This window comes from Ictalurus furcatus, chromosome 7 (assembly GCF_023375685.1).
Source record: "Ictalurus furcatus strain D&B chromosome 7, Billie_1.0, whole genome shotgun sequence".
In the NCBI taxonomy this organism is placed as follows: domain Eukaryota; kingdom Metazoa; phylum Chordata; class Actinopteri; order Siluriformes; family Ictaluridae; genus Ictalurus; species Ictalurus furcatus.
This window is the reverse complement of record NC_071261.1, coordinates 21680598-21694196: the sequence shown is the minus strand read 5'-3', so window position 1 is coordinate 21694196 and position 13599 is coordinate 21680598. Positions and strand designations below refer to the sequence as shown.

Sequence of the window (13599 nt, the reverse complement as noted above, 5' to 3'; positions counted from 1 at the left end):
CTGCTCATTGATATGCCTAATGTTTATGCGATGAGAAGCAAGATGGATGACTTGGGGGGGTTTCATCAGTACGTCTAAAAAGCCCCTAATTTCTGGAATGTTCCATTAGCTGCTGGCCTATGGCACTTTTCCCTCAAGATAATGACTACATAAACCCTCTCAGACAATAGATATTAGATGTGCCGTGTGAGAGCTGTCACTGTATGAGTGATATTGTTACAGTATTCTTTTCATGAAGTCTTCTTTTGGTTTACCAATTTTGAAGTGCAGTCTTTTATGAATATTCCATAACATTCCATTTTCAGTTTCAATTGTTTTACAGTGTGTTGAAATCCCTTTTCATCACAGAACCTGTGTGTGGTGTATTTACCATACATATTCACATATTCAACTGTAATTGTTCTACAAAGGAAGAACTTTGTTTTAATAACTGTTCATGTGTTTCTTATTCCTTAGTATAGTTGGATGTGCAGACTGTGGCATTGTGTTTTCTGATAGCTCTGCTGACAGTTGAAAGTGAAAACTGAATTAGACAGACTAGATTATGGGTATACCAGCATTTTTCCAATAGTGCTTAAGGAGGTGATATAATGAAATAGTGAAAAAAAACAGAGACCAGAGACAAAAAAGACAAAGTGTTGTGCTGCAGATAAATAGAGAAAAATAGGTCTAGGATTTTTTTTTTTGGAGGAACAAAAGCAGTGTGATTTGTCAGTGTGGACCCAGGAAACAGTAAAAGATTCAGTCAGTCTTCATTAAACAATTTCATCCAATTTATCCTTTTGAATTCTTGCACCAAACCTCATCATATCAGCATTATATCACACCAAACCTCATTCAGTCCGTCTTCTCCTACCAAACCTCATTCTGATCACCCACTCTCATGAAACCTCATTCAGTCCACCCGCTCACACCAAACTTTATTCAGTCTAACCGCTCACACCAAACCTAATTCAGTCCAACCGCTCACACCAAACCTAATTCAGTCCAACTACTCACACCAAACCTAATTCAGTCCAACCGCTCACACCAAACCTTATTCAGTCCAACTGCTCACACCAAACCTTATTCTGTCCAGACTCTCACACCAAACCTTATTCTGTCCAACCTCTCACACCAAAGCTTATTCAGTCCAACCGCTCACACCAAACCTCATTCAGGATATTGTCTCTCATCAGATCTCATTCAGGCCAACCACTCACACTGAACCTTATTCAGATCATTGTCTCTCACACCAAACCTGACCCATACCACTCTCTCTCACCAAACCTTATTCAGGACTTTCTCTCAGGCCATCCTTTCACATCAAACCTCATGAAGGCGACATCTCACACTCACTGTTATTCAGGCCATCATATCAGACCTCATTCAATCTATCCTCTCACACCAAATTTCATTCAGTCCATCTTCTCACACGAAACCTCATTCAGCCCATCTTCTCACACCAAACCTCATTCGGCCCATCTTCTCACACCAAACCTCATTCGGCCCATCTTCTCACACCAAACCTCATTCGGTCCATCTTCTCACACCAAACCTCATTCGGTCCATCTTCTCACACCAAAACTCATTCGGTCCATCTTCTCACACCAAACCTCATTCGGTCCATGTTCTCACACCAAACCTCATTCGGTCCATTTTCTCACACCAAACTTCATTCGGTCCATCTTCACACACCAAACTTCTTTCGGTCCATCTTCTCACACCAAACCTCATTCGGTCCATCTTCTCACACCAAAACTCATTCAGTCCATCTTCTCACACCAAACCTCATTCAGCCCATCTTCACACACCAAACTTCATTCAGTCCATCTTCTCACACCAAACCTCATTCAGTCCATCTTCTCACACCAAACCTCATTCAGTCCATCTTCTCACACCAAACCTCATTCAGTCCATCTTCTTACACCAAACCCCATTCATGGCAACCGCACATACCAAACCTCATTTAAATCACCTTTTCTCACCAAACCTCATTCAGGTTATCATTTCTTACCAATCCTCATTTAAGCCATTATCTAACACAAAACTTCATTCAGGCTATCATCTCACACCATATCCGATTCAGGTCAGGCTCTCAGACCAGTCTTCATTAAAACCATCATCTCATACCAAACTGCATTCAGGCCATCCTCTCACACCAGTTCTTATTTAGGGCATATTTTCCTACACCAGACCTCACTGAGACCATCCTCTTACACCAAATTATATTCAGGTCATCTTTTGCAGAAAAACTGATTTAGGCCATCTACTCATGATACCTAATTCAGGCCATTCTCTCAGGCACCAGAGCTCACAAATTGATACAGTACTTAATGCAGCATTAAAACAGCATTAAAATCCATGCTATATGACATGTTCGCATATTAGGCAGCACTTCTTTGAAATTGTTTTCGTATTGTTTTTGCTTTATGTTTTTGTCTTATGTCATTGCATATAACTGATTGCATATAGTAAGGTAAATTGTTTGGACTGTGCAACAGAAGCGCAAGGCAATTGTTTTGCAGACAGCTCGCTTTTGTTGTTCAGCCACCTCATAGAGGATGCTAAAAAGGAAGTGCTTGAAAAGCTGCTGATGATTAACTGCTAAGATGAGAGCATGAATTGCCATCTCTCTCTCTCTCTCGCTTTTTCTCTCTCTCTCTCTCTCTTTCTCTCTTCTTTCTCTTTTTGTCCTCTCTAGTTGATATCAAAGTCATGTTGAACGGATCTAGCAGGGAGTGGAGTCTTCTATAAGCCCTGTCCATTTATCTTATTGTTGTGTAATGAAGTCTGTGCTTTTGATCAATAGGTAATCATAACAATGCACTTGTTTTATGCATTCAATAAGCTCTCACTTTTTTTTCCACTCATTTGGTCTACTTTTAAATTTAAATATGGGTTCATTTGTGCTTACTGGTGCACATGTTTTTACAGAGACAAAAACTGACACAAGGTCACCAGTTTCTTTGCCCAAGAACTGGAAATAGCATGCTTTTTTTTTGTTAAGAACTTCTGTAAAAACTAACACTGCTGAGCTTATTATAATTTCATCATATTTCAGCATGAACTTGCTTTTTTTGGTCATTTCATTTTGGTCCAAAATATGCTGAGAAAAAGTTTATAATGTGAGCTATTTTTTCAGAGCCATGAGAGAGAACGCAAAGAGACAAACAGACACAGAGGGAAAGATAAATGCCCTAATTTACACCTTGCAATTACTTTTACAACATTTGCCAGCCCAAAATGGGTTGCAATGCTTTTTAACATATATGTATCCTCATGCTAGTAAAAATAGGTTTGGATCTAAGAGTACTGTCAAGCTAAAACCCTGTTAGAGTGGAATTAGTACAACAAGCAGCAAAACAGTACAAGTCAAGATTCTTTTTAGTGCTCATTTAAATGCTTAGTGAAGAGGTCTTTATTTGAAGACAACCAGTGACTCAGCTATACAGACATCCTGGGGAGGTTTAGTCCACCACCTGGGTGCCAGTACAGAAAAGCGTCTTACATGTATTTTTTTTTTGTATCTTGAAGGATGGTGGGTCATGTCTTCCCTGTGGTGCAAAGTGGGGTTTGATAAATGGCTTCAGGTAGGTGGGGGACCGTTTTTGGTTTTGTAGGCAAGCTTGATGGTTTAAATCTGATGCAGGCAACCACAGGAAGCCAGTGTAGGGAACCCATCAGTGGGCTGATGTAGGTGAACTTAGAGAGATTCAAAACAATCTTCAGATGACAAGGGATTAAAGTAGTGCTTGAGTGGCCTTGGCAGAGAGAAATCCTCCTGATGTTTCAAAGGAAAAACTTGTATGACCAAGAGGTATGAAAACAGAATGATAGTAGTTTGTTGAGAGTGGGCCTTGTCAGATTCCCAATAAATCTCCAGTGAGAATCAAGATCTTGATATGAGGATGCATCTACAGGGATATACAGAAGCTCAGTGTTGCTGGAGTTTAGTTTCAGATTATGAGCTGTCATCCATGACTAGATGTCCACCAGACATGCTGGGATACGTTCAGACACATACATGCCTGAAAGAGAAAAGTGGGGAATGAGTGTCTAGCAGGATAGGATGGTTTTAAAAATTACGCGAGGATATTACCTGACAGAGAAAGAAGGTATAGAGGGAAAAGAGGACCCAGCACTGAGACTTATGGGACACTAGTGGAGAGTCAGCATGGAGCAGATGTGGATCCGTTCCATGTCACCTGATATGATTATTCTTTCAGGTAAGAAGCAAACCACTACCATGGTCTCCCACAAATTCCAAGACTTATCAGGATGGACAGGGGAGCCTTATGATTGACCATGTTGAAGGCTGCTGAAAGGTCAACGAGGATAAGGATTGATAATAGTTTGGCTTCTATATCAGCATGAAGCTTCTCAGTAACGGCCACAAGGGCAGTTTCTGTGGAGTATGCCACTTTAAATCCAGACTGGTCTGGATCTTGGAGGTCACTCTCGGTAAGAAAGAGAAACAACTGACTGTACTGTGTACTGCATGTACAAGAATTGTAGAAAGAAAGGTGAGAAGTATGTTAGTAGTTGATGATATCTGCGCTGTCTAGTGTGGGCATAACTCATGCTGTCAGTTAGATAAGTGACCACATGTTATTGAGCTGTTTACGATAGAAATGATGAAGTCTTGCCAGATATTCAGGAGCATTCTGGAAGAGATAGGGTTCAGCAGGCAGGTGGTAGGATTGCTGGACGGAGAGAAGAGAAGCCTCAGGGTTGCTTCTGTAGAAAGCAAAAAAACAAACAAACAACTTAACAAGATCACAAAAGAGAAGAGTGCAGTGTAGGAATAGGGGTAGGAGGGAAAGATTGGCAGATCTTCTCATCAACGAAGGTAGCCAAATTTCTGTGGGGGTGCGGATGGGGAGGAGGTTGGGAGGATGTTGTGAAGTACAGAAGAAATTGTAAATGTGGCAAATGTGGCAAAAATTTTGGTGATGTGATTTGACAAGTGCAAAATTGACTGATAATGCTATTGATATTCATACAGCATTAATATTGCAGACTGTTATGTAAATACAGTTGTCACTATTTTAATTTAATGCAGTAATATTATCTGGGACTTGGGTGATGTATTTTAATTGATTTAGATGGATTTCTATGGAGGTTATGCTTCAGTTGTATGTGTGTGTGTGTGTGCGTGTGTGTGTACGTATTGTGTGTGTTAAAACAAATGGTTTGTGTTTTTATGGCACAATCCTTGAGTGTGAATTGTCCTTTACTTGTCACAAATGTGTAGTATCCACCTTTAGTAGCCACTAATGTGAGCTGTTTATTAGATAAAATAAAGTCTGTTGTATTAGTTAGTTAGCATTAGTTAGTGTTAAGTGGGTGAATGGCCTATTTCTGTTGAAGTGGAGTGATGTAAATAATAAACATCCTCAAAACTGGGTTGTAAGAAATGGGACAAGATTTATAACACTGTACTTGCGGACAGGAAACACTATTTTATCCCAGTGTCTGCACTAAGAGGGGCTCTTGGAAATAAAGGCGGTAACACACACTTTTGGACCAAAATAGGTTTGAAAACCTCACTAAGTCAGTGCATTGTGAATGTCACATACTCTTTTGTGCCTCTTCACCCACATCATTGCAGCTCATTAATATATAACTGTGAAAATAGAAACCAAAAATTGCAGAAACAGCAAAATGCCGTCATTACCTGGCTTATCACACTTGTGTGATCACAAAAATAGAGCCCGTAGTTGATTCCAGAAGACCAAAGGACCATGCAAAATTCGCAATGGCTGCAACCATGGCTTGTCATTGTATATATTGCCAATTAGATGCAAATGTTGAAGACAATCTCTTCCAGTCGACTGCTTCCATAAAGAAGACAGCATGCAGATGACCAGAACTTCAAGTGTAAATGCAAAGGCGATTGGATCATTTGTTATCTGGGTATTAATATCCAACAGATACCAATTGCTGAAGTGTACATAGGGGGCACTGAAAGGAGAAAAAAAAGACCATTTTTATCTTCCTCATTGAAGAGGGATTACTGAATTTTACCTAAAATGTGTAATGGAAAATTCTGGCCAGAGGAGTAAGACTCCTTCAGAGATCGCCAGTGGAATCTGGTGCACAATCAATTGCTCTGGGGGTTATGGATGTGTCAGCCAGAGAAAGGTCAGTCTTTCACTCTTTCTTTGTTAAGTAGCAGCTGCCCCAATCCTGCATTGGCCTTCTCTGAATTTTCTCTCTCAATTCTCTCTCTCTTGATCTGTATTTTGGTGGCATAGTGTCACAGCAAAAAGCTCTGACTTTTGACAAGGCGTATTGCTGAACAAGCTATGAGCGATACAACTGTGAATGTATTATCGATACTATATGAATGAGAGGTTGCAGCCATTTTTTTTCAGGCTGAACAAAACAGAGGATGTTAAGGATCAGAAGAAAAAGATGAAAAAAATGAGAAAAGAAATGAAATGTATATTGAGAGACATTCACACTCCTCTCTCCAATCAATTCCATCGCTATCTTTTAAGTTGGTGTGGTATTTCATCAGATCGGGCCGTAAATGTTTATTTCAAGGAAGGTAATGATCTTATATTTTTACATTTATGCCAGTGACAGCCCTGAGTGAATAGCTGAAACGGATAGATAGACCTGCGCTCAGACAGGGAGAGGATTGTTTATGTGTTTTTCTTGGCCGTATGAGTCACACATTAAATATGACTGTGATAGGAAGACAGACAAAAGAGCTAGAGAAGAAAAGATCCCTTAGACCATGGTAACCTAGGCACAAACATTGCCTTCTGTTGACATCTTTCACAAGTCGTTGATATTCAGAAAGGCTTGTAAAGAATACTGAACATTAGCTTGCTAGGATCTCCAGGTCTCAGCTGTCATGTTTACTGCACGAGCCAACACAAGTCGAAGAGATAATTATGAAATGATTTATAATTTCCATACTTCCCTTAATTGTCCATGATTAATGGAAATCCATTTTTTGACCCATTGTCTATCATTATGTTTCATTTCAGAGCTGATGAGTTAATTAAGCATTTTAATGAGCAGTATGGATGAATCGTTGCCTGTCAGTGAGTCTGTTAGCCTTCTGTCCGTCTGTATGCCACAAATATGTTTTTATAAATATACACATGGTAATTGGGAACAGTGGTGTTTATTATTTCGAAATGTAGTATGCTAGATAGGTTGTGAAAAGAGAGACGAGCATCCGTAAAATTCACATGAACATTCTATTGGGTTAAAGAAACGAATCTTGGCTTTGTTTCAGCACGGAAGGAGCGAGGACAGAAAGTGACGGCTCACTGGATCCCCCACACCACGGTACACAAAGACACAGGAGCGACTTCACAGGTAAGGCTGAAACACTCGATCAGTTAATCGGTGAACTTCTGTGTGATTACTTTTGTTTAATTGTAAAAGAAAAAAAAAGAAAAGAAAGAAAAACGTGGACTACCAAGTGGCGCAAGGGAAAAGCGTCATCCAAGAGAGTAAAATTGGCCATGATTTTAGGACAGGAGGAATATCTGTACTCTTTTTCCCCTGTCAGTTAGAGCAGCACTAGCCAATTGTGGGCTTATATGAGCTTATTAATGCAGAAGATGAAAGATAGCACTTTTCTGTGAATGTTTTTCACTTCTTTGTGATGGAGCATTCAGAGCATTTTGAAAAAATGCAGTGGCTGGCTTCATGTATCTCAGAAGATGCACATCCTAGCCTTCACCCTCTCCAGTAGATGTTGTGTGATAGCTAATGGGTCAAACTTGCCAAATTAGGAAAAATGGGGGTTGGGGGTTCGCACCTCCGGGGTTGGGGGTTCGAATCATGCCTCCATCCTGTGTGTGTGGAGCTTGCATGTTCTCCCGGAGTTTGCATGTTCTCGGGAGTTCAGGTACTCTGATTTCCTCACCAAGTAAAAAAACAGGTGGATTGGTCCGTACTGTGTGAATGTGTGTGTTACTGTGCCCTGTGATGGGTTAGCACCCTGTTCAGGGTGTCCTTCACCTTGTGCCTTGAGTTCCCTGGGATCGACTCTGTGTAGGATAAGCGGTACAGAAGATGGATGGATGAATATGTAGTTGCGGAGGTATTCACCTCTTGCCTTACTGAAACGAAATATATACAACCTTATCCTCTCTGTGGTGGAGACCTTCTGCTTTTGTTGCTGCACTATTTTCCCCCTTTTTCCAGCATTGGACACTTTCTATCTTAGCCTGTCCTCTACTTGCTCACTGTTCATTTTGCTGCACACAGTGAAGCCAGCAGGTTTCTGATTCAAGATAAGAAATGGCAATTTACACACCAGTACAAATGTGCAGAAATATCAACACAAACACACACACACACACACACACCTACGGATCTGTGGATGTGTGGATAATTCTGTCATTTCTGGCATGTCGCCATAGCCTCCCCTTCCTCACTGACATATTCACTTGTATTGATTTGCTGACCTTTGGGTACTTCAAACCTATTCGTGCTGATTGGGAGCTCTAGACAACGTGGAAATGTCAAGCTAACCAAGACGCTGAATGACAAAATGAGATGATGTATATAAAATGCACATAACAAACATCTGTGTAAATACACACCTTCACTGATTATGATAAACATGACATTTCCTCTAAGAGGAGAAGTAGGTCAGTCCATGACTGTGCATCTGTTCACTTCTGTGTAAGGGTAAGTACCTGTGTGGATGTGTGTGTTACAGGGTTGGGGGTTGGTCAGGTAGTACACACTTTACTAAATGTGGTTTTGGTATGTACCATTTATTACCCTGGTTTGGTAGTATGTGCTAAAAGAAATAGCTGAGCAAAGTGATAAAGAAGTTTGCACTTCTTTAACCTTCGCAAGAAATCACTAATGTTCAGTTATTTTCATTGTAACTGCAAGTCCAGACCAAATAAAATAAGTAAATAACAAATTATTGGGGATTTTGCCATCATAAAGAACATTGTGCTGTTTTGTTTCTTATCCAGCACATGAACGAATAGAAATACTTTAATTTTCTGATTGTACACAGGTAATTGTTGACAAAATGGAAAACCTTTTATCATTGAAAATTTTGTTAGTAAATTGATGAGAAACCAAACAGTGTTAATCACTGTTAATTTGAGCATCTTTTCCATGTTGGTTTACTATAGCATTATAATGGCTTGACCTTTATTGTCATCCATTTTACTCACCATTCCAGTTGTCTCTTAACTCTATGAATTAGAAAGTTATTTTGGTTCTGCCTTTGGCAATATCTTGTTTTTAGGAAATGGAGAAAAAAAACAAAAAAAAACCAAGGACTGAGCTTGTGTTACTGTCTGTATGGAGTTTTGCTTGTTCTCCTCGTGTGGGTTTCATGCAGGTGCTCCAGTTTTCCGCCCACTTTCCAAAAAACATGCCAGTAGGTGGACTGGCTATGCTAAATTGGCCCTAGTTGTGAGTGAGTGTGTAGGTGTGTGTGTGTGTGTGTGCATGGTACACTGAGATGGACTGATGTCCCATCCGGAGCATATTTTCCTGCCTTCATCCCAGTGGTCCTGGGATAGGACAATGCTGACCAAGATAAAGCGCTTACTGAAGACAACGTCAATGAAACCAAAATCACATAATGTCTAATCCATTAACTGAAATATGTCTATCTGTGGATTTATACACATACAAAAATGTGTATGTATTTAAATTGTAGTTAAGTTGTTCTACAGAAAGGTGTCTCAACTACATTAAAGCTATGCTTCAGAGATATGTCGCTAACTACAGTACAATCTACATGGCAAGGTTGGTTAAAAATATTAAAGCAGCCATTGCATGTCTTAGCCTTTGCAAAGAAATCACTGCAAACACACTGATTAGAAACCTGGCTAGAGAATCGTGCCAGGCATGTCACTGTCCTTATCAAGTGCAACTTAGAATAACTAATGTGTGTGTGTGGTTTTGATGAGAAAAGGCAATTGGGTAACACCAAACAGATAATTTAGTGTCATCTAACACCCACTTAAACACACTGCATAAAGAGAAAGGAAATAATTCATTTGTATTAATTTTGAAGAATGTATAAAATAGGTTCAGGGTTTGTGTTTGTTTCAGGTTAATATCAGACAGAGCTGACTTTTTAGCCGCCAGTATATTTGTGAATATGTGAAAATTGTGCTCCAAGCAACCAACAAAAATAAACTTAATGGGTTAGAAAATATACACTCGCCGTCCACTTTATTTGGAACACCTATACACCTGCACAGTCATGCAGTTATCTAATCAGCCAATCATGTGGCAGCAGCGTGATGCAAAAAAAGAGCTTCAAGTAATGTTCACATCAAACATCAGAATGGAGGAAAAAGTGTGATCTCAGTGACTTTAACCGTGGCATGGTTGTTGGTGCCAGAGTATTTCAGAAACTGCCGATATCCTGGGATTTTCACACACAGCAGTCTCTAGAGTTTATACAGAATGGTGCAGAAAACAAAACGCATTCTGTGAGTGGAGGGTCTGCAGGCTGCAACACCTTGTTGATGAGCGAGAGAGCGACTAGACTAGTTTGAGCTGACAGAAAGTCTGTAGTAACTCTAAGTACTCTTTAATACCGTGGTGAGCAGAAAAACATCTCAGAACACACAACACATCAAACTTTGAGGTGGATGAGCTACAACAGCAGAATATCACCACTCCTTTCAGCCAAGAACAGGAATCTGAGGCTATTATGGGCACAGACTCACCAAACTTGGACAGTTGGAAAGACTGGAAAAAGACCAGGTGATTTTTTTCCCCCTAATCTTCAACTGTCCAGTTAGAGGGTTTCTGAGCACTTTGAGAGAATTTTGTCCATCTCAGATGTCCTACATTTCAATTTGGTGCCACATGTCCTGTAAACTGTAATCATCTGTCTTCGTTCATCGTATGGCCTTCGCTTTCTCGCGCCCTATAATATCCTCTCTCATGCTGCCTCTCATTCTCGTTCTCTTTCTTTCCCTTTTTTTAAAAAGTTGTCCTCACACAAACACATACATGCACATGTACGAGTATAATGAGAGATTCTGGACTGTTGGCTGGACTTGTTGATGTTCTGCCTATGAGGTAATGAGTCACGGAGTTGTTTGGAGTGGAACTGAATGCATGTCATGTGGATGTAATTTTACACACACACACACACACACACTCCTCCATGGGAATACAGAGGAGCAGGCTGTCTGCCAGACTACTCAGAAACAGAGAAGATCGTTTGGAGGAACAAAACCAAGAGGCCTTCCGCTTGCTTTCTTTCCTGTGTGCACTGGGGTTAGTGCTCCAGCTGAGAGATTTTCCTCTTCAAAAGCATTTAAGGTTACACTACCTTGTACGCTCCTGCTTGGTTTCATTTATAGGTAGAGGCTTTACCATAAGGTCAGTTTGACTTGAAGCACTGTTTATAGAAGACATTGGTTTTCAAAGTATTATGTTACCATCCAAGTGCCTTTGCCTGAAAACACTGTATTGCAAAACATGTTTGATGGAAAAGGTCAAAAATCTAATAAATTTCCTGTCAGCAATGTCAGCTGCTATAAATGGTCTAGCAGGGCTAAGAAAAAGACACAGTATAAGGTTTCATTTTTGGCATCCACCTCAGATCATTTGTTGGAAACAAATGTCTTAAAGCAGATTATTTTGGATGTTTGTGGAATCAAGCGCAACAGCACCTCCAATGGTTTTGTATTCAGTTTGAACAACGTAGAAAAGTGGTCCAGGTTTTGTGTTTGTCTCAGATTAATGTCAGAGAGAGCTGAATTTTTAGCCACTAGTAACTGTGAATCCATGAAAAACTGTGCTCCAAACAACTAACAAAAAACGTAAGTTGATGCTTTAGAAAATATATATCATGCACAGTATTGTATTATGTAGCATTTTTAACATTATACTGCTAGTTGGAGGTTAAATAGTTTAACTGCTAAATAAAAATTCAAGCATCCATATCAAATTATTTGCTGTTAACAAAAGTCTTGAAGCTGGGTTTTTTAAATTTTATTTATTATTATTACGCGTAACACTAACACTGAAGGTCATAAGACAAATACTCAGAATGATATGAAGAAGTGAGGCTGGGGCTGATTTCTTTATAGCCCAGACTGTGATGCAGTTTATCAGTGACAGTCGGGTCAGGTGAAACATCCAGTAGGTTTAGTGTATATTGGGGTTGATGTTTTTCAGCATGCTTCACTGACACATCTGTAACATGTCATTAGCAGTGACTGAGAAGGTACATGTGGAATAAAGTAATGGGTGTAATGAAAGCAAACAAGGTGTATTAAATAGTCTGTCATCCTTTTTTTTTTAATCCGAGAAATGCCTTCAGAAGTGAAAATAAGCATATATAATCTCAACACACATTGTCCAATCAAAGTTTTAAAAAAATCTAATAAAATACATGAAAGGACAGATGACATAACCATGAGTTTAATTGTTGTTGTTGTTGTTGTTGTTGTTGTTTTTTTATTTGAATGAAGGGTTACAACTTGTAACCATGTTTGCCATGGCTTGAACCCAGTAGAGCATTACAAACTATTTGAAATTTAAAATCACAAATTTGCCTGTCCGCCCTTTAGAAAGTATTTCCCATACTTTACTCCCATTCTGTATAATGCATAGCCCTTTTCATATTGCTTTGTACATGGATCCTGTTTAGCCTTGATTTCTATGACTTGTCTGTAAGCACAGCTCTGGATCTCCAAGCATTCATTTAATAATAGATATACAGTGTGTTGCTCTTAAGTTAAACTTGAACTAGGAAAATTATTTACGTGGGTTGAGAATAGAATATGTTTTCAACGAGAAGAAAAGTTTGGAAGTGATTTAAATGTAACTGAATGATACATTTTAAAGAGTTTATATGGAAAATTAAGTGGTACTGAATTTGTTTACAGCCCCAGGATATTCAAGTCAGTGCATTTTGCCTCAGTATACATGCCCATTACCTGCAGCACAAAATGTAGTACTTGCTCAGTGTTTCACTCTTCATATTATTGGTAGACACAGGTATGCATAGATATTCATGTAGGGACACGATTTCCCTAAACAGAGCTGATGAGTTGATCATCTTTTTTGCAATTTCATTTGTCAAATTGAAATTAAATTTAGTTGTATGAAATTCGATGTAAATGTGGCTTATGTCCCGTGATTGAATAAAGGGAAAAGCAAGAAGGTAGTCTCATTTCCTCGCATTGATTTTGTACCACCATCCCTGTACACCAAAATATCATCATACATCAAAGTACATCATTAGTGTACTGAAGTACAATATCATATATCAAAGCATGGCATGATTGCATTCATATGGAATTATTCGGTGCCTGTGGACGCGGAATGATAAAGATCAGTATATTGTGATAGTTCTTGTTTCCTTTATCTAAATCAATAGAATGAACGTTTACCTCCAATAGTTGAAAAGCCAGCAAGTTTGCAATCTTGTAGCTCCTCAAATGGCATTAGAGCTCTCTTTGATATGAAACAGCATCAATGCAGTTCCCTTTCTTCTTCATTTCCTGAAATGCTGACCAGGGGGCAAGAAAGCATGAGGGAGAACGAGACAAAGTAGAAGGAGAAAAGATGCGGATGAGTTCGAGAAGAGTGGGAAAGCTATCAGTGCACTTTTTCACCCCACTGGTTTTATAACTC

The 13599-nt window shown here is 39.4% G+C and overlaps 1 protein-coding gene across 1 annotated transcript in view; it reads left to right on the top strand.

Moving 5' to 3' along the window:
- Positions 1 to 13599, top strand: part of adam19a (ADAM metallopeptidase domain 19a) — an 85429-nt gene that overhangs the window by 5179 nt on the left and 66651 nt on the right. Inside the window, exon 2 of the mRNA XM_053629244.1 lies at positions 7238 to 7320. Within this exon, the coding sequence (XP_053485219.1) occupies positions 7238 to 7320 (83 nt within the window). The remainder of the gene's footprint in view (positions 1 to 7237; positions 7321 to 13599) is intronic.